Here is a 20,305-nt window from a genome sequence, read left to right as displayed (position 1 = left end):
TGCAATTTCCTTTTCTTCACCTCTGCTATCTGAGCACCTGTAGTGTGATTTTGTAAAGTCCTTGAGCTGGTTTATTCCTCTTAGAAGTAATCAAGTTACACGAAACCAGTAACCTGGCAGAGGGTCAGTACCAGAGACAGCAGGAGCCCCAGGGAGGTTCGTTTTATGGCGGCAGCTGTGGCCCAGAGTCGAGCAAGGAAGAAAGGGCAAGACAAGAGGCTGTTTTTTGAAAGCATTTCTTGTCCTCAGCCGTGGCAGGTGTACAGTCAGATATTATCGATGCATTTCACTGTGTCTCTCCCCTAATCCCCAGTTCTGAATCCTGAGGCTTCTTTTGGTTTGGTTTTGTCTATTTGGTTTACATCTCTGTATTCTCATGCACAGATTCCAAGCTTGAGCCTTGCTAAGAGACTCCTGCAGTTCACAGCCTTGTTTTTCTCCACTTTACCTTAACTGATACCAGCTCCAAATTTCGAAGCCTGAAACTGACCATAGTCCCCATTAGTCACAGTTTTCTGTTTAGGAGATGCCATCACTCTTAGGTATTATAAGCAACAAGTGACTAGAAAATTGAACTTCATCTTGCCATTCAGTAAATAGCTTGTGTGTAATGAATTCTGTGCTTGCCTGTCTTTACCCAAGAGCTAGAAAAAATGCAAACAGCTGCTCAACTAATGTAAGCAATGTTTGAATTTTTAGAATGGACTGAACAGCAGGAGATTCGACTGTGAAGATGAGAATCCAGTGGGGGAGGACGGGACTCGGCAGATATACCCCCTGTATGATCAGATGCGCTACCCAGACGGGAGCCCTGGCAGACACCATCCATGTAGCGACCTGGAGGGCGTCTACATCAACCCGCGGGAGCATTACGTGTGAAGGTCCTGTTTCTCCAGTGCTGTTTTAGCAAATGTTTACTCTTGGGTTGGGGGGAGAGAAACCGAGGCCAATAGTTATGCTTTTATTCTCTCTCATATAAAGCAATCCCAGTCTAAGTGTATCAGAAGTTGTGATGAATGACTTGGCACCAAGAGCGAATTTCTTCTTTCATTAAGAGTTTCTTCGCCACCAGCTGTGTTTGTGAACTTGACTCTAGCTTTGTGTGTTTCTGTGATGATGGCGTTTAGCTACTAACATTTGGCCCACAATGGCATGTTCATTTAAAAGTAGAGCATCTGCCTGGGATGACAGCAGTGATTCTCCAGAAAGAAAGGCCCCAGCTGGGAATATTAACCTCACTGGGTCTCAGGCAGACCAGCCTGTTCATCTGTAATTCAAACAGGCAGAAAAAGGAGCTCAGATTCCATCTCACTAATATTTCATGGAATTTGGGCTTTCCTGACTTGTTTAGTACAGTTACAATACCTGCTTACAAATAAGAGGCTAAGAGGCATACTTTATTGTTTATCCCAAAAACATAACAAAAGGCGGTTTAAACCTTCAGGTCTGTTGGTTGCTTTTATACTCTTGTGCAATTGACCAGTGTGTTCCTTCCTGTGATCTCAGGATCACCAAGGTCTGAGGGATGCATACTTCTTGCTACCATCGACCTAGTCTTGATGAACCATGTGCTGACTAAGGTTCTTCTCTTACTTGGTCATTGTTCCCACAGTTCTGTTCTTTGCAGTCCGGATTAGCCTATTTCCCACCTGTTAAAATCTAAAAGCCCATTCTAAATGGTGGACAGCCTTGAACCTTTTCCCTCTTTTCTGGGGTATTGTGTTTGACAGGCTCACCTTTCACTACTGAAATTTCTTTCAAACTAATCCTGTCCACACACGCTTCAGCTACCCTCTGCATTCTTCAGACTTCTTATGGTCCATGTTTTATCTACCTCAGGGGGAAAAAAAAAAGCCTGATGGAAAAAGCACCATGAAATGATCCTTGCTCTTAAAAGCCAGGTCAAAAATTTGAAAACCTAAATATAAAACAAAACAAAAAAGCCCCATTAATATGGCCTGTGTGCTAAACCCACATGTGGTCCTTGATCCTTCCTCACCGTCTTCACCTGGCCAACAATAGGAGGAAGGAGATGCTAACAGCCGATGTTACAGTGACTGGCTTACTAGTGTTTCCTGCAGCATCTTGGTGCCTGCCAACGTCTGTCTGGAATTTTCTCACCTCCCTTTGCCAGCTTTTCCTCACTGAGCCCTGAAGGTGGCAACTACGATGGGGTGAGCGGACTGGGGAGCAGAGGGACGCGTGCAGGTGCCAGCCTCCCGTCCTCCCGTCTTGGACAAGCATTGCTTACTGTGAGTTCTGGAAGCCTATGGGTCTGTCACAGATAGGAAAACACTGCAGACTTGTCATGTGTTAGGAAAGCGTGACGTAAGCACTGAAATAAAATGGTACACATTTCCAACCTAAGCTTCAAGGGCTAGGAGAATATTAACATAGATTCGTAATGGGATGCCAAAGATAAGTTATGATTCACATTGCTCTGACTCTGTTTCTTGCTTGTGTATTTATTTCCTTTCTTCAGTTGCCTTGCTTTGTCAGAAAAATTATCCAAGTTGTTCTACAGCAGTAATACAACGCCACCCTCCTTTACATGGTTGACTGGCAATTTTGTAAAAGATTATAGTTGTTGTTTACTCGCTAAGTCATGTCCGACTCTGTGACCTCATGGACTAGCCTGCCAGGCTCCTCTGTCCTTGGGATTTCCCAGGCAAGAACACTGGAGTGGGCTGCCATTTCCTCCTCCAGGGGACCTTCCCGACCCGGGGATGGAACCTCCATCTCTTGCATTGGCAGGCAGATTCTTTACCACTGAGCCACCTGGGAAGCCCCAGGACGTGACAGTTACATGGAATCAAAGAGTAAATGCCCGGGACCGTCACTGCTGTATCACTGCACTACCTCAAAGTTCATTCACTGCCCTTGCTAGCGAGCTGGCACAGAAAGAAGGCACCTAACTTTATTACTGGGAATCCCATCAGTGAGTTAATGTAACCGGAGGCATAGGGATCCTTGCAGTGTCTTCCAGTAGAAAGTTGACTCTAGTCAGAGCTCTCTGTGATAAGGAAGTGGTTTATACATACTGGATGTTACAGTGGAAGATATGGAGGTGCAGTCGCCCCGTTAGTGAGCTTTAGAAATTGGGGATGGTTTCTTGGGTCCTGGTGGGAAGCAAATTGTTGGATTAGTGTTACAAAAGAAGACCTTGGACCTCAGGAAATTGAGATGTCTTCGTTGGCACTAGGGAGAGAGATAGGAAGCACTGAGCTTCAGAACCCTTTGACCTGTCTTTCTGCCTCCCTACCAACGAGTAGCCACTATTGCAATTTTTGACATTCTCGGTGTAGTTATAGAAAAGGAATCTCAGGGTGTAGACTCCTCTTGCAACAGCCAGCTAGTTCAATATCCTCTTTGCTTCTCTGTCAGCTATGATATTTCTTTAACAAACTGGTAGATTTTATAGCTGTTGGCCCCTTACATGGGTCACAGAAGCTATATAATTGCTTATCCTGGTGCCTTCCATCTGTTCTCTCTAAATACTGAGGGGAATAGAACGGAGCTTTAAAAGGGTTTGATCAACAAGCTCCCTCAAGCAAAAAATGCCATCCAAAATTAGCTTGTTGATCTCTAAATTTGGAGTCTAGACCACTTGAGGATGGACAGTTAAATTTGGAAGTCAGACTCTTCAAGGTCCGTGAGTGAGGCTTAAGGATGTAAGCCAGAGCTGATACTAGATACTCTCCCCATAACTGGTTTATTAAAACACACTGAACCAGAAATAAATCCCAGAGTGTTTATCCACTTATGCTTGCAGCTTTGCATTTCAAGGGGGAGTGTGCATGCTCCATCTTAAACACACAGCCTAGATTTTGTAGATGGCCTAACCTCCAGCAGCATGCATCATCGCTGCAATAGCAGACCACCCGGTTCTTTGCACACTACACTAAACTAGTGTCAGCATCACTTAGGATTGCTCTGACATAATGGGATGAGAATTTAGATTAATTCTTCAAAGGCAGTGGTTTGTTTTCTCTTCTATGAGGGTTCCTCTATCCTTGGCTTTCATATACGTTCTAATCAATTTTAGAACATGTAAGAAGGCCAAGGATAGAGGAGCGTGGTGGGCTACAGGCCATGGGGTCGCAGAGTCAGACATGCCTGAGCAGCTGAGAACACACACATAAGAAATAGTGTCAGAATATGCTAGTTAACTTTGAAGACTCTTAGCTGTCCTTGGCTTCCCTGTGACATGCACATGTGTCTGGGGGGAGTGGCGGTCAGTGAAATGAATGTGGAAATGTCAGGACCCCTGCCTGTGGTTCAGTTCTGAGCTTCTCTTGTTCCTGTGATGAACTGGCAACAGTGGGCAGTTTGTAGAAATTGTTGTTTGTAAGCCTGTTCAGCTGTGGACTATGCCTGGGTTCATCTTATGGCCCTTGAAAGGTATTTGTGTTCCTTCCATTAAAATTATTGTAAGCTGCACTTTGTCAGTTAGGTGGTTTGGTGGGCTTCTGACTGATAGCTCAGCTGGTAAAGAATCCGCCTGCAATGCGCGAGACCTGGGTTTGATCCCTTGGTTGAGAAGATGCCCTGGAGAAGGGAAAGGCTACCCACTCCAGTATTCTGGCCTGGAGAATTCTACGGACTGTATAGACCATGGGGTCGCAAAGAGTCGGACACGACTGAGCGACTTTCACTTTTGGTGGCTTCCAGTAGATGAGGGCTGTAGATCTCCTTCCCGCAACCTTGCTAGGTGGTATATTACACGGAAATCAGGTTTTAAGCCAGTGTCTGCATCATTCATGTACATATACAAGCAGGCACCAGAACAGACATCCTACAATAGTCAACCTGTCATGTAAGCTTGAAGAAGTCCCCACTCCATTCTTGTAGAGAACCCACCAATATTTTGTGTAAAAGGGTTATTAGAAGTGAATTATTAGAAGTTATTAGAAGTGAATCCAGTAATATTACAGCTGATTCAGTGTCAGGCAGCCTGATTCTGTTCAACTTCTAGACCCAGAGCCGGTTAGTGATCTAGGAATCCTGGAGCTTGTGGGCTTGCTAGCACTGTATGCCCTGTTTGTGAAAGGGGGGAGCGCCTTGTAGGATGTTTGCCAGTCCACATATCTTTAACACCATTAATTTGACCCCTGAAAATAATCACCTATTAACAAAGTCTCTGGTGCTGAATTCTTGTGGTAGTAGCTTCTGAAGTGAGCTTTTCGAATGCTAACTAACAACCTTTGGAGGGTGTATTCCCAACTAGGAAATTTCAAATGTTAGCTAAATGCTTCCAGGGTGTATGGTTAAGACCATTTAACAAGTGCCGAAATAATTTTTTTTTGGTTGATATTATTTTTATTTATTTATTTCCATTTATTTTTATTCGTTGGAGGCTAATTACTTTACAATATTGTAGTGGTTTTTGCCATACATTGACATGAATCAGCCATGGATTTACATTTGTTCCCCATCCTGATCCCCCCTCCCACCTCCCGCTCCATCCCATCTCTCTGGGATGGAGAGATGCACCAGCCCTGAGCACCCGTCTCATGCATCCAACCTGGGCTGGTGATCTGTTTCACTCTTGATAGTATACTTGTTTCAATTCTATTCTCTCAAAACATCCAACCCTCGCCTTCTCCCAGAGTCCACAAGTCTGTTCTATATATCTGTGTCTCTTTTTCAGTTTTGCATATAGGGTTATCGTTACCATCTTTTTAAATTCCATATATATGTGTTAGTATGCTGTAATGTTCTTTATCTTTCTGGCTTACTTCACTCTGTATAATGGGCTCCAGTTTCATCCATCTCATTAGAACTGATTCAAATGAATTCTTTTTAGTGGCTGAGTGATATTCCATGGTGTATATGTACCACAGCTTCCTCATCCATTCATCTGCTGATGGGCATCTAGGTTGCTTCCATATCCTGGCTATTATAAACAGTGCTGTGATGAACATTGGGGTGCACGTGTCTCTTTCAGATCTGGTTTCCTCGGTGTGTATGCCCAGAAGTGGGATTGCTGGGTCATATGGCAGTTCTATTTACAGTTTTTTAAGAAATCTCCACACTGTTTTCCATAGTGGCTGTACTAGTTTGCATTCCCACCAACAGTGTAAGAGGGTTCCCTTTTCTCCACACCCTCTCCAGCATTTATTGCTTGTAGACTTTTGGATAGCAGCCATCCTGACTGGCGTGTAATGGTACCTCACTGTGGTTTTGATTTGCATTACTCTAATGATGAGTGATATTGAGCATCTTTTTCATGTGTTTGTTAGCCATCTGTATGTCTTACTTGGAGAAATTGCATTCAACATAACGGAATTTCTTAAGGATTCCTTGTTACCACACCTTCCCGCTGGGATGCACTGTCTTGGCTGCTCTAAAGTCAGCCACCTGATGGCATTTCTCCTAGAGACAGGCTTTCCCTTCTTGGGATGGGCGTGTGCCTGCATGTGTGTGTGCGTGTGTGCGTGTGTGCGTGCGTGTGTGTGTGTGTGCGTGTGTGTGTGCGTGCTTGTGCGTGTGTGTGTGCGTGTGCGTGTGTGCATCAGAGACAGAGAAAGACCGAGGGGAGAAGCCCACTTAAAATCCGCAGTTGAAAAACATTTTGGAGTTCACATGTGCAAGAAAACCCTCACATCTGCAAACATCTGTTTCAGGCCCATTTTATTATCTTGCTGTAGCATTTTTTTTAAATAATACTTTAGAATTATTTCTGCAAAAATGTTAGAAGTAGGTTCAGAAGCCTTTTTGTCTCAATGGCCAAAATATATAAAGTATTAGGTTTATTTCTGCTGTATTTCCATTTATTAGGGTAGGTATTCTCTAGTCATGTTTCTTTGATTGTGGACATCTGGAACTGAGTAGACTAGAATAAAGAGAATGCCAGCAATTCAGATGACACTATGCATCTTTTTATCAAACATTATCAATTGAGACTATGATATAGAAGTTCCTTCTATATTTCAAGGAGAAGGGAAACCATCATTGACAAAGAAAAGGATTCTCCATGCCATAGACTGGGAATAAATCCCTTCCATTGGTCCATTCCCCCAGAATTTTCTAGTCAGTGTTTGGGGGATAAGGCCATGATGTATATCAAATTACATACCACATATCACCCTCACCAAAAGTTTGGTTCAGTCACTCAGTAATGTCCGACTCTTTGCATCCCCATGGACTGCAGCACGCCAGGCTTCCCTGCCCATCACCAACTCCCAGAGCTTACTCAAATCCATGTCCATTGAGTCAGTGATACCATCCAACCATCTCATCCTCTGTGGTCTCCTTTTCCCGCCTTCAGTCCCTCCCAGCATCAGGGTCTTTTCCAGTGAGTCAGTTCTTCACATCAGGTGGCCAAAGTACTGGAGTTTCAGCTTCAGCATCAGTCCTTCCAGTGAACACCCAGGTCTGATCTCCTTTAGGATGGACTGGTTGGATCTCCTTGCAGTCCAAGGGACTCTCAAGAGTCTTCTCCAACACCACAGTTCAAAAGCATCAATTCTTCAGTGCTCAGCTTTCTTCACTGTCCAACTCTCACATCCATACATGACTACTGGAAAAACCATAGCCTTGACCAGACGGACCTTTGCTGACAAAGTAATGTCTCTGCTTTTTAATATGCTGTCTAGTTTGGTCATAGCTTTTCTTCCAAGGAGTAAGTGTCTTTTAATTTAATGGCTGCAGTCACCATCTGCAGTGATTTTGGAGCCCCCAAAAATAGTCTATCACTGTTTCCATTGTTTCCCCATCTATTTGCCATGAAGTGATAGGACCAGAGGCCATGGTCTTAGTTTCTGAATGTTTAGTTTTAAGCCAACTTTTTCATTCTCCTCTTTCACTTTCATCAAGAGGCTTTCTGTTCTTCTCTTCCTGCATATCTGAAGTTATTGATATTTCTCCCGGCAATCTTGATTCCAGCTTGTGCTTCATCCAGTCCAGCGTTTCTCGTGATGTACTCTGCATATAAGTTAAATAAGCAGGGTGACAATATACAGCCTTGACGTACTCCTTTCCCTATTTGGAACCAGTCTGTTTTTCCATGTCCAGTTCTAACTGTTTCTTCTTGACCTGCGTACAGGTTTCTCAAGAGGCAGGTCAGGTGGTCTGGTATTCCCATCTCTTTCAGAATTTTCCACAATTTGTTGTGATCCAAAAGTTCTAGTTATATGCAGTATCTGTCACCTCTAGCTGTGAGGTGTAAGGATAAATGCCTAAGTTTCAGATGTTGTGAATATTTATGGAAAACAGCAGCACCTCCATGAGTTATAGGTTGGCCAGGCCCTATCCTCTAAGGACTCGAATTCTAGAGCTGTGTTGTTTACCGTTGCCACTTGCATACAATTTATAGAGGAGGTGTATCATTTACTGAGTGCACAGGCACACACACACACAGGTCATTTTGACCCAAGGAGATGGACTAATGGACTTGAAATTATTACTGGATTACAACTGTGATCCCAAACAATCTTCAGCAAACAAAAACCAGCTGAAATGTTTCAATGTTTCACTCCATCTAGAGGTGGGAGCCCGAACAGTTTCCTTCTGAGGTTTCTCCCAGCATTACCATTTAAAGATTTTATGATCAGGTTCCCAGTGGCGCAGCAGGACCCTGAACCGGTTGCATTTATTACTGTGGCACAGAATTGAAGTGTAAAGTTGATTGGAGGAGCCTGCAGGGGAAACCCCTTGGGAATCCAGAACATCAGATTTGCTACACCGGCTTAGAACTGTGGCCTGTCCTGCTGCAAATGTGTCTGACAGCCATAAAGAAACATCTTCTGTGTCTCCTCCAGAGGTTAGGGATGTATTTCAAGCATTCGTAATGTCCCCTAATAACTCACAGTGGGTTTATAAAGCCCAGAGTTCCATTGATTCCCAAATGCATGGGCACCATTGTTTTAGCTTTCATTATCCTTGCCAATAATGACCAGCTTTTTTCTTTTTTTTCTTTAACCCACCCTAACTCATTGATCAGGCTAAATTAAATTCCTCTCAGAAGTCATGTTGCTGGCTCCATGTCCATCATATTTTAGCTACAGGCAGCATTATTTTGTCCTAAATGCACACTGTGGCTTATTAATGCCTCTGTTTTTTCATGTGGTCTTATGAGATCTTACTGCTATATTCCCTTCAACGGAGCATTTCAATTCCGGGAAGAACATTTGTCATCTTAGGTTTCACTATGTACTTGAAATTCCAAGTTCTTTGTAGAAAAATGTTAAGTAGGTGGTGGTGTTACTGGATCCCTGGATTATTCCACTTGTCCATCCAGAAAAGTTCCTGTTTATCCTTTACCTTCTGGTTCTATTTCTAAGCCAGAGCTTTAAGACGTTACATCTGCTCCAGCCTGTTTGTTCTCCCTGTGGTGTTAGCCTCTTAACTTCCTTACTTCTCACTCGCGTCCCTAGTAAAAGTTAGCACTCTCCACCTCACCGGAGTTTTATGGAGCGCGGGGGGAGTAAGATGCTTAAGGGTTGTCTTTAAGAGAGCTCCTACTTTTAAAGTGATTTTGTAAAAGCCCCTTGGCTTAGAAATGCGAAACTCTATAGCTCTTATTTTTTCCTATCCTTGTTTTGCTGTTTTTATGTCTGAAAAGTGATCTCTGTCTGAATAGAGTCTGTACCCTGGTTTTAACTTTCTTCTCATTAACCCCTTTCACACTGAAATTGTCCTGTCTACTTTGTCCACGCTGTGAACGTTTTACCTACAGAACCAAAACTAGTTCTCCCACAATATTTCCCACATCACTTATTTCCATCGTTGAACAAATTAATGTCCTCCAGAAAGAGGAATCTGGCTGTGGATATAAGAAGTCAGAAGGTAAATGAGGTCTCACTCTGGCCCTGGTGAGATCTCACTATGGTGCCTTGGTTCTCCCCTTATAAACTGGGGTTAATTCTGCTGTTTCACGACACCTGGGTGGTGTTAATCTTGACCAAAAAAAAAAAAGATGAAAAGCTATTTTCAAATGTCTTATACTATATATATATAAAAATGCATAGTGAATAATCTGGAGAGTCCTCAAGTAGAAATATGTTCTTGTGTAGCTCAATTGAAAATACTAATCCACCCATTGTTTTCAAAAGAAATGTTTTACTAATCTGTTCTTTTTTTTTAAGTGAAAATTAGTTTCTAATCATTTGAACTATTTTAATTTTTCAGTATGAAAGAGATCAATAGTATACAGAAAATACCCAAGTTATATTTTAACTGTTAAAAATGAAGGGGTTGCATATGGTAGTGAGGTAAGGAGGATTCTAGCGCAAATGTATCGAGATAGAGAAATACGGAGATTAGCTTTGGTTTTGAGATTGTGTTATAAATAGTAGATGTTAATGTGGTTGTTTTTAGATACTCTTTATTTTTAAGTTACCAGAAATTGTCTTTTATTTTTGCAGTTTTGAACTATGTGGTTCTTGATGTGTTTTGAATAAAGTTTTTATATCAACTAAACTTTTTCATTTTCATTATTGATAAATCAAGTATGATTAAAATACATATAAAGATTAATAGCCTAATTACATGACTGTAAAATTCAAGATTTAAAAAACATCTTTCATAGAAGTAGTAAATTTCTGTACTGGAGTCCTTTTTTAAAAATGATTTTAACAATAGCAACAGGAGTACTTTTATACTTCAAGCAATATTGTAAATATTTTCAAAACATGATAAGTTAAATATTATTGTAATTGCTTGTGAAAATTACTTAATACTTTTTAAATTTATTCCATTTAAACTGAATTTATTCCATTTAAAAACTGTTCTTCATTCCTGATTAGTCTTTAGGTGTTAAAATGTTCCTTCTTTTATGAAATGGTGTTCGTGCTAGATGATAAATTTTAATATGTTCTTAATTTTTTTTAACTTGGCATTTCTGTATTATTTTAGGGATGGATGCTTTACTGATCTGTTAAATCTCAAAATAGGAACCACTTTAAAAGAAACATTTTACTGAGATACCATAATTTTCATACTCTTAAATTCTAAAAGTCATTGCTTTTTAGTTATTCAGAGAATTTTGTAATCATCATCAAAGTCAATTTTAGAATATTTTCATTGCCCCAGAAAGAAGCCCACTCCTATTTGCTCCTTGCGTCCATCCCCCTTCCCCTTCCCAGTCCCAGGCAACACCAGTCTACTTTCTATCTCTGTGAATTGGCCTATTGTGGACATTACATGTAAATAAAATCACATAATATGTAGGCTTCTTTCACTTGGCATAATGTGTTCAAAGTTCAATCATGCTCCAGCATTTATCATTCATTTATTTTTATTGCTGAATAATATTCCATTGTATAGATATTCCACATGTATCCATTCCTCAGTTGAGGAACATTTGGGTTGTTCCTACTTTCTAGAAAGAATTACGCATTATTCCTGTACAAGTCTTTGTGCGCACATGTGTTATTTTTCTTCCACATATACCCAGGACTGGAACTGCTGGACCATGTGGAGACTCTGACTGAGCCTTCTGAGGAACTGCCAGACTATTTGCCAAAGCTGCTGCACCATTTAAATTCCTCCCAACCATGTTCGAGGGTTTCAGTCTCTCCACATTCTTACCAACGCTTGCTGTTATCTGCTCTGTTTGATTATGGCCATCCTAGTAGATATGAAGTGCTATCTCACTGATTTTTTTTAATTTCCCTGACTGCTAATGATGGGTTTTTTTTTTTTTCTACAGTCCTTTAAAAATGTAAACTCATTCTTAGCTCATGGGTCATATTGCAGGCTGGATTTTTTGACCCATAGTTAGCTAACCTCTGACCTAGAGGATAAAGAAAGATCATTAAACCAGTGTTATAAATACACTCTGTATGTTCAGCAACATAGAGTAAAGCATGAGCCACTGTGCCAAAGAAAATGAAATACTTAGGTATAAAGTACGTGAAACCTGTATAGGGTCTCAGTGATGAAAATTATAAAATGCTGACGAAAGACGTCAACGAAAACCTAAATAAGTAGAGAAGCTTACCATGCTCACGGATTGGAAGCTCAGTTAGGAAGGCACATAGCCAAGTGGCACCTGCAAGCTGGTGCCACCTGACTGGTACACTGCTGACACAGCCCGTCTCTAAGTGCACGCAGGACACAGAGACATCAGAAACCAGAGCTGCCGTCTTCCGACTGTCATGGGTCTTCCTTGCCACGCCTGTCCTGTCCTTCCGGCTGTCGTGGGTCTCCCCGCCACGCCTGTCTGTCCTTCCGACTGTCATCGGGTCTTCCCCGCCACGCCTGTCTGTCCTTCCGGCTGTCGTGGGTCTCCCCCGCCACGCCTGTCTGTCCTGCCGGCTGTCGTGGGTCCTCCCCGCCACGCCTGTCTGTCCTTCCGGCTGTCATCGGTCTTCCCCGCCACGCCTGTCTGCCCTTCCGTCATATTGTTAGACTCCCGAATAGCTTTGGCTCTTTCTCAGCCTTCATTCTCTGAAATCATGGCCGTGTTGCCCCAAGACAGGTAAGTGCATACCTGCGCACTTCCCAGAATGTCAAAACACTGTTGGAATGAAGTCAGAACAACAAAGGTGAACATGTTATATTTTAGTTGGGTGTTGAATGGACAGGAAATAGCCAATAAACAAAAGAGCAGACATACTCTACACAAATAGTTGGTTTGGAGAAGAATTCGAATTAGGAGTCAAAAAAATTGGGTATGATGATTGTTCATGTTTAGATAACAGAATCATGAACTCTTGCAATCAAATATTTTTGCCTCTGAATTTCTTCTCCCCAGAGGTTCTGGGAAAAGCCTTGAGATTTATGCTTTTACCAAGAAGTAAACCATATGGGGAAAAAAGTCCCTTCTATAACCTGAAATTGCTGCAAAAAAGCTCTAGAGAAATTAGATGGAAAATCACCCAGAATATAATTCACATCTCAAACTTTAGCCCTTGACATTCTAGCCTGATTGTGTGTCTGTGCATGTGTGCGCATGCACATGCTCAGTCGTGCTTGACTTTTTGAGGCCCTGTGGACTATAGCCGGCTAGGCTCCTCTGCCATGGGATTTTCCAGGCAAGAATACTGGCGTGGCCTGCCATTTTCTCCTCCAGGGGATCCTCCCAGCTCAGGGGTCTACCTCGCACCTCTTGTGTTTGCATTCAGATTCTATACCACCAGTGCCACTTGGGTTTCCAACTTGGCTTTAGTTCAGGAATCGTGATTAAGGACACCCCTGCCTTTTTGTCCACAGTCTGCCTCCCTGCTCCTAAACACTTCTCCTCCTGCCTACTGATGGTAAGCCCAGAGGTGCAGCGTGGGACTGGTGCTTTTGACCTGCATTTCTCAGCTCAAAGCAAACCAAACGCTGCTGTGCTGGGCAGAACTGTTCATTGCTCAGAGCTCACAGTTGCTGACTCCCTAAAATTTGGATTTTCTAAGTAGAATTGTGCAGGGCATAGGGACTTCAGCTGTGACTTCTCTGTAAACTCTCCCACTATTGTATTGGCTAAAGAGGAAACAAAGGCTTTTCTGAAACGTAAAGGACTTTCTAGCACATGCCGACTTCCTGGGTTTCCAGGCGGATTCCTGCTTTCAAAGTTGGTCTTGATTTACCTGTGTTCTGTTAACTCAGAGGTTCTCAAAATTCAGCTTGCATTAGAATCACAGAGAGCTCGTTAAGACTCAGATTTCTGGGTCCTGCCTGCAGAGTTTCTGATTCAGTCGGTCAGGGAAGAGACCTGAGGAATTGCATTTCTCAGAGGTTCCCAGGATGTGCTGCCGCTGCTGGTCCTGTGAGATCACGGGGACCCCTGTAACCTCCGTGACCCGCTGGTGGTCCTGTGAGATCACAGGGACCCCTGTAACCTCCGTGACCCGCTGGTGGTCCTGTGAGATAACAGGGACCCCTGTAACCTCTGTGACCCGCTGGTGGTCCTGTGAGGTCACGGGACCCCTGTAACCTCCGTGACCCGCTGGTGGTCCTGTGAGATCACGGGGACCCCTGTAACCTTCTCCATAACCCGCTGGTGGTCCTGTGAGATCACGGGGACCCCTGTATCCTCCGTGACCCGCTGGTGGTCCTGTGAGATCACAGGGACCCCTGTAACCTCCGTGACCCGCTGGTGGTCCTGTGAGATCACGGGGACTCCTGTAATCTTCTCCGTGACCCGCTGGTGGTCCTGTGAGATCACGGGGACCCCTGTAACCTCCGTGACCCGCTGGTGGTCCTGTGAGATCACGGGGACCCCTGTAATCTTCTCCGTGACCCGCTGCTGGTCCTGTGAGATCACGGGGACTCCTATAACCTCCATGACCCGGTGGTGGCCCTGTGAGATCACGGGGACTCCTGTAATCTTCTCCGTGACCCGCTGGTGGTCCTGTGAGATCACGGGGACCCCTGTATCCTCCGTGACCCGCTGGTGGTCCTGTGAGATCACGGGGACTCCTGTAACCTCCGTGACCCGCTGGTGGTCCTGTGAGATCACGGGGACTCCTGTAACCTCCGTGACCCGCTGGTGGTCCTGTGAGATCACGGGGACTCCTGTAACCTTCTCCGTGACCCGTTGGTGGTCCTGTGAGATCACGGGGACCCCTGTAACCTCCGTGACCCACTGGTGGTCCTGTGAGATCACGGAGACTCCTGTAATCTTCTCCGTGACCCGCTGGTGGTCCTGTGAGATCACGGGGACCCCTGTAACCTCCGTGACCCGCTGGTGGTCCTGTGAGATCACGGGGACCCCTGTAACCTCCGTGACCCGGTGGTGGCCCTGTGAGATCACGGGGACTCCTGTAACCTTCTCCGTGACCCGCTGGTGGTCCTGTGAGATCACGGGGACCCCTGTAACCTTCTCCGTGACCCGCTGGTGGTCCTGTGAGATCACGGGGACCCCTGTAATCTTCTCCGTGACCCGCTGGTGGTCCTGTGAGATCACGGGGACCCCTGTAACCTCAGTGACCCTCTGGTGGTCCTGTGAGATCACGGGGACCCCTGTAACCTCCGTGACACTCTGCAGCCCCCCCTGGCTGCTGCTGCTGCCTGGCTGTTCATTAGGGGAAGTTCCTCCACCTGGCTTGCTAGCCCTTTGCACACTTGGCCTTTATTATGTGGGATTCTTACATAATGATGAGGGTGAAAGAGGAGAGTGAAAAAGGTGCTTGAAACGCAACATTCAAAAAACTGAGATCATCACATCCAGTCCCATCACTTTATGGAAAATAGGAGGGCGGAAAGTGGAAGAAGTGACAGCTTTCATTTTCTTAGGCTCCCAAAGCACTGTGGATGGTGACTGTAGCAAAATTAAAAGATGCCTGCTCCTTGGAAAGTTAGGACGAACCAAACAGCATGTTAAGAAGCAGAGACATCACTTTCCCAACAAAGGTCTTATAGTCAAAGCTTTGATTTTTCCAGCAGTCATGTACACGTGTGAGAGTTGGACCATAAAGAAGGCCGAGTGCCGAAGAACTGATGCTTCAAACTGTGGTGCTGGAGGAGAGTCTTGAGAGTCCCTTCGCCAGCAACGAAATCAGCCCGGAATACTCACTGGAAAGACTGATGCCGAAGCTCCAATACTTAGGCCACCTGATGCAGAAAGCCAAGTCATTAGAAAAGACGCTGATGCTGGGAAAGATTGAAGAGGAGAAGGGGGCATCAGAAGATGAGATGGTTAGATAGCATCGACAACTCAGTGGACGTGAATTTGAGTGAACTTCGGGACAGTGGGGGACAACGGAGCCTGATGTGCGGCAGCCCATGTGGTCACAGAGTTGGATAAGTTGGTGACTGAACAAGAAGGTGGGGTTCTGTCGTGGGGCGGAGGGGTACCCTCCCACTCCATGTGTGGTGCTTTCATCACTGCTGAGCGCTGGTGATGCCAGAGCTGCTTGTTACCACATTCCTAGCAGATACTGAGGCCATGCCTTGCTAGCATCACCTTGATACATGGTATTGCTTCTTTAGTTTTCAGGCCTCACATAATACAGAATTATGTCGTATTTGATATGTCCATATCCCTAAGCCCTTAATTCTTTGCTCCTCTATATTCCAGGACATTCTGGCATTCCAGCCTCACTTAGTGGATGGGCCATTGCTTTTTCATGCTTCTAGGTACCCTGCTAGACATCATCTCCTCGGGTTCTTGCCAGGCTGTAAATCCTGTATCTCTAAAGCATGCTCCCAAATCAATAAACTCTGCCTCATCCGATCTCATGTTCCAGCTCTGCTCAGTCACACAGCCTCAGAACCCAGAACTGGTACTGCCTTGCATCTGCCAGTGGATGTTGGCTAGGCCTTGCAGCTTCTTTGGAGTGAAGTCCCTTTATCCCCTATCAGGCCCAGCATGTCCCAGGGGGATTATGCTGTGACTTATTCCTACTTAGAGGCCTAGTAGCCAGGAGGAGAGGTTTGGGTAGATCTTGAGTAGGGCGTATGCTGTCTTGAAGGTGGGCAGTGGTGTCTGTATTGATTCCAAGCAAGAGGGAAGTGCTCGCGGGGAATTCAGGGGAGTTGCAAAGTCAGACATGACTAAGCCCAGCACAGAGGAAAAAGGTGAGTCCCGGTTTGGCCAGGACTGCCGAACCTTTGGCACAAAAAGTCCCAGCTCCCAGGAAACCACTCAGTCACTGAAAATCAGGACAGCTGGTCACCCCAGGATTCCGGAGATTCAACGCCTTCAGGGGAATCGTCCCAGATACTCCCGTCCCCAGTGTCAGCGTCTCCTTTCCCCCAACGAGTAGCAGGTCTGCTTGGCGAGGTGTTTGACCGTTTCTGGAGATCAGCACTAGGGTTACTCCTGAGTTTGGCCTCGGCTCAGGATGTGCAGCCTACTTATTAACTGTCAGGGAGATCCTCTGATGTTTGTGTCTGACTTTTCTGTGGCCTAGCAATTGCCTGCAGCTTTTCATTACGCTTTGTTTATCAGTGAAAGTATTGGCTGTCAGTCATGTACAACTCTCCCCAACCCCATGGACTGTAGCCCACCAGGTTCCTCTGTCCATGGAGTTCTCCAGGCAAGAATACTGGAGTGGGTTGCCACTCACCTTTCCAGGGGATCTTCCCAGGCCCAGAGATGGAACCCAGGTCTCCGGCACTGTAGACGGATTCTTTACCATCTGAGCCCCCAGGAAGGCCTGGTGTGCAGCGGCTCTTAGCAAAATTCACACAATCCCACTGTCCTTATAATTCCTACGTGTCGCTTGGGGCTGTCACCTTGGGCCAGAGGGTGCCCGTGTCCCTCTATCAGCAGCTGGGTTCTCATTGCCTGTCGGTAACTTGGGATGTGGCAAATCCCGTGTTACTGATGTACTTTCTGGGACTGCTCCTGGAGGCACTGTTGTAGGCTGGCTTCTCTGGAAGCAGATGCGGAGATGGATTTGAGTGTGCAGGCTATCTTTTTTTTTTTTTTTTTCTTTGAGACAAACACCTGTGGAAGGTAAGGGGCTCAAGCAAAATTGGGCAGAAAGACATTAGAACTGTGAGGGAGATCTGTGAAGTGTCGCTCCATCTGCGGGGAGGTCTGGGGCACACACGTCCCATGTTGAGCTGAAATGGCTCCTGGCCAGGCCCTGCCCCCTCCATCACTGGATGCAGGCTTCCCAGAAAAGGCATGTTCTTGGGAGCCGAGGCCCTTTGCAACAGGATCAACCCGGGAGCTGAGAGCTGGGGCAAGTCTTTTTCTGAAAGGGGATGTGGGCAGAGACTTCCCACTGACCACACCAAGAGAGAAACTGAAGTAAGCTGAATACTTTCACTAGATCGGTTACTGTTAATTTATTCTTGAACTGGAGAGGCTTTGTAAGTGGCACGATAATGTTTAATTTTCATACTTTCTCTCTATATTCTGCCCCATCTCCTTCCCCTTTCAAGGGAGTACTTTCTTCATCTCAGGGGAGGTTTTATTCTTTTCTGTGCTTTTTCCCAGAAGCCTAAACCCATTGTTCTGAGAACAAAGTTTGAAGAGAAAGGCAATTTCTCTCAAACTAAAAAAAGATGCTCCCGACTGGTCGGTGTCACAAGGGATACAGTTTGGGGTATTTCTGTGTGTTTAGAAGAGCCCCAGAGGGAACAGTTCCGCAGCAAATACGGGCAGTGAGACTCTTCACTGTCCTCGTCTCCGCTGAGAAGGGCACCAGGGTGATGAGCCTGAAGAGACAGCACCCCTCCTCACCACTGTAAGAAATAACCTTGAACCAGAAAAGGTAAGAGAAGACGTTACAAGAATAGCTCTGAATTTCCAAACTCACCTGTTGGGGTAGAAACGTGGTTTTAGAAAAGGCTGACTAGAAGAAAGGAAACCGGTGATATTGACTGGAGTCTTGTGTGTAAAGACCGGGTCTTACCTGCTTCACTCGTGTGAAAGGCCATCGTGTCAGTCTCTCCGTCCCCAGCGCTGCTAACTGCTCATGTCTGTCCAGCCTCCCAGTTCCTTCCACGCTCACTTTCTGTGTCCTTAACCATCCGGACCACATGTTACCGGATGGATGCGGAGACGCTGAGCACTTTCGCAAAGCCTCCCGGCAGCTCCTCTCTTGTCCATCTGAGCAGGAGCAGGCCCCTCCTGTCCTCCGCCCCAGCTCCACTGGCTTGTTCACTTTGGAAAAGTATCGGAGTGTGATTGGCATGCAGCCTCCTCTGTCCCCCAGTGTGGAGTCAGTGACGTGTGCCCGTCTATGCCGCCCTCTCGAGCCTTCCTCCCACGCCCGCGTCGCATCCCTCTGGGTCATCGGAGCGCTGGGCTCAGCCGGGGTTATACGGCAGCCTCGCACTAGCTGTCTGGTTCACACATCCTTCTCCTCGTTCCGCCGCGCAGTCGTGTCCGACTCTGCCACCCCATGGACTGCAGCGCGCCTGGCCACCCTGCCCTTCACCATCCCCCAGAGTTCGCCAAACTCGCGTCCCCCGAGTCGGGGTTGGCATCCGGCCATCGCATCCTCTGTCGTCCCCGTCTCCTGCCTTCCGTCTTCCCCAGCGTCGGGGTCTTGGCCAGTGAGTCGGCCCTTCACACGCAGCGGTGTCTACATGTCAGTTCATCCCGACTCCTTGTCTGCTTCGCCGCATTCACACGTCTCCTCTGTCTCTGTTCCTGCCTTTGGTTTATTCTTGCGTTGATCTCAACTCAACTCTAGTCCCACCAGTATTTCTCTATAACAGCACTCGCAAAAACTTGACTCCACCCATTTCTTGTTTTATCCTCAATTTTTTTTCACTTTCACGTTCACATTCCTGTCCTTTATATCACTCATCTCATATCTTTGTTCCTTATTTTCAGTTTCCTCATATCTGCAGTTCTTTGAGATTTCTAAATTGTAAAACAGTAGATTATAATATTTGTCATAAGAAACCTCAAAAGACTCTTTTTATAATAAATTTTAAAGTGAGTAGAACATACTAATACTGATTTCTGACCAGTATTAAAATGGATTTTATTTTCAGTAATATCAAAGAGAATTAAAGATAGAAGAGGGGAAGTACATGTTTGAAAACCTCATCAGGAATATCCTGGAAAGGAAAGGTTGAGATTTTTTCATATAGCAGGTCGCTTGTGAAGTGAAGTGTGAAAGTCGCTCAGTCATGTCCGACTCTTTGCCACCCCATGAACTATAGCCCCCCAGGTTCCTCTGTCCGTGGGGATCCTCCAGGGAAGGATACTGGGGTGGGTTGCCATGCCCTCCAGGGGATCTTCCCAATGCAGGGATCGAACGGAGGTCTCCAGCACTGCAGGTGGATTCTTTACCAGCTGAGTCAGGGAAGCCAAGAATACTGGAGTGGGTAGCCTGTCCCTTCTCCAGGGCATCTTCCCAACCCAGGAATCAAACCGGGTTCTCTTGCATTGCAGGTGGATTTTTAGCAACTGAGCTACTGGGCAAGTCTTAACAGGTCACTTAATTGTACATCATGCTTCAAAGATGATTCCCTTCTATGAAGTGTGCAGCCTTCTGCACACTCCATTGAAGGGAACATTCCATTCCCTTCTATAAAGCCCGGCCCCGTGCTTCAGACGGGGCTGGTGAGGAGAGTCAGAGCAGGGCTTCTGGGCAGAGGGTGTGCACCCGTTTCCTCCTCGGCTCTGACCCCTTTGTTCACCTCCCCAGGGTCATCACCCAGTTCTCCGTCTTGGAGCTCTCAGCCATTTCTGTAGATGCTGAGACTATGGCAATGGACAAAACAAACAAAAATCTCTGCCTCGTGGTGGAGAGGGTGAGAGAGGCTGGAGAGTTTAGTAAGTTGTGTGTTAGAAACTGATGCATGTGAGTGAAAAGCAAAGTAGGGAAAGGGGTTAGAAAATGTTGGGGGCATAGGGTTTATAACTTTGGGTAGAGTGTCCAGGGGAGGCCTCGTGGAGGAGGTGATATTTAGGGGAAAGTGGGAAGGGATAGGGGATATCATCTGGGGAAAGAACTAT

At 45.6% G+C, this 20,305-nt stretch overlaps 1 protein-coding gene across 2 annotated transcripts in view; it reads left to right on the top strand.

Annotated features, from left to right (window-relative positions):
• NECTIN3 (nectin cell adhesion molecule 3) overlaps nucleotides 1-10,422 on the top strand; it is a 131,653-nt gene extending 121,231 nt beyond the window's left edge. For both annotated transcript variants that reach the window (XM_070454917.1, XM_070454918.1), the window contains one exon: nucleotides 700-10,422. In XM_070454917.1, the coding sequence (XP_070311018.1) occupies nucleotides 700-879 (180 nt within the window). In that variant the 3' untranslated portion in view covers nucleotides 880-10,422. The remainder of the gene's footprint in view (nucleotides 1-699) is intronic.
• Nucleotides 10,423-20,305: the final 9,883 nt, after the last annotated feature.

This window comes from Odocoileus virginianus, chromosome 25 (genome assembly GCF_023699985.2).
Source record: "Odocoileus virginianus isolate 20LAN1187 ecotype Illinois chromosome 25, Ovbor_1.2, whole genome shotgun sequence".
Classification (NCBI taxonomy): Eukaryota; Metazoa; Chordata; class Mammalia; order Artiodactyla; family Cervidae; genus Odocoileus; species Odocoileus virginianus.
The sequence above is the reverse complement of the archived record's forward strand: the minus strand, read 5'-3'. Positions and strand labels throughout refer to the sequence as shown.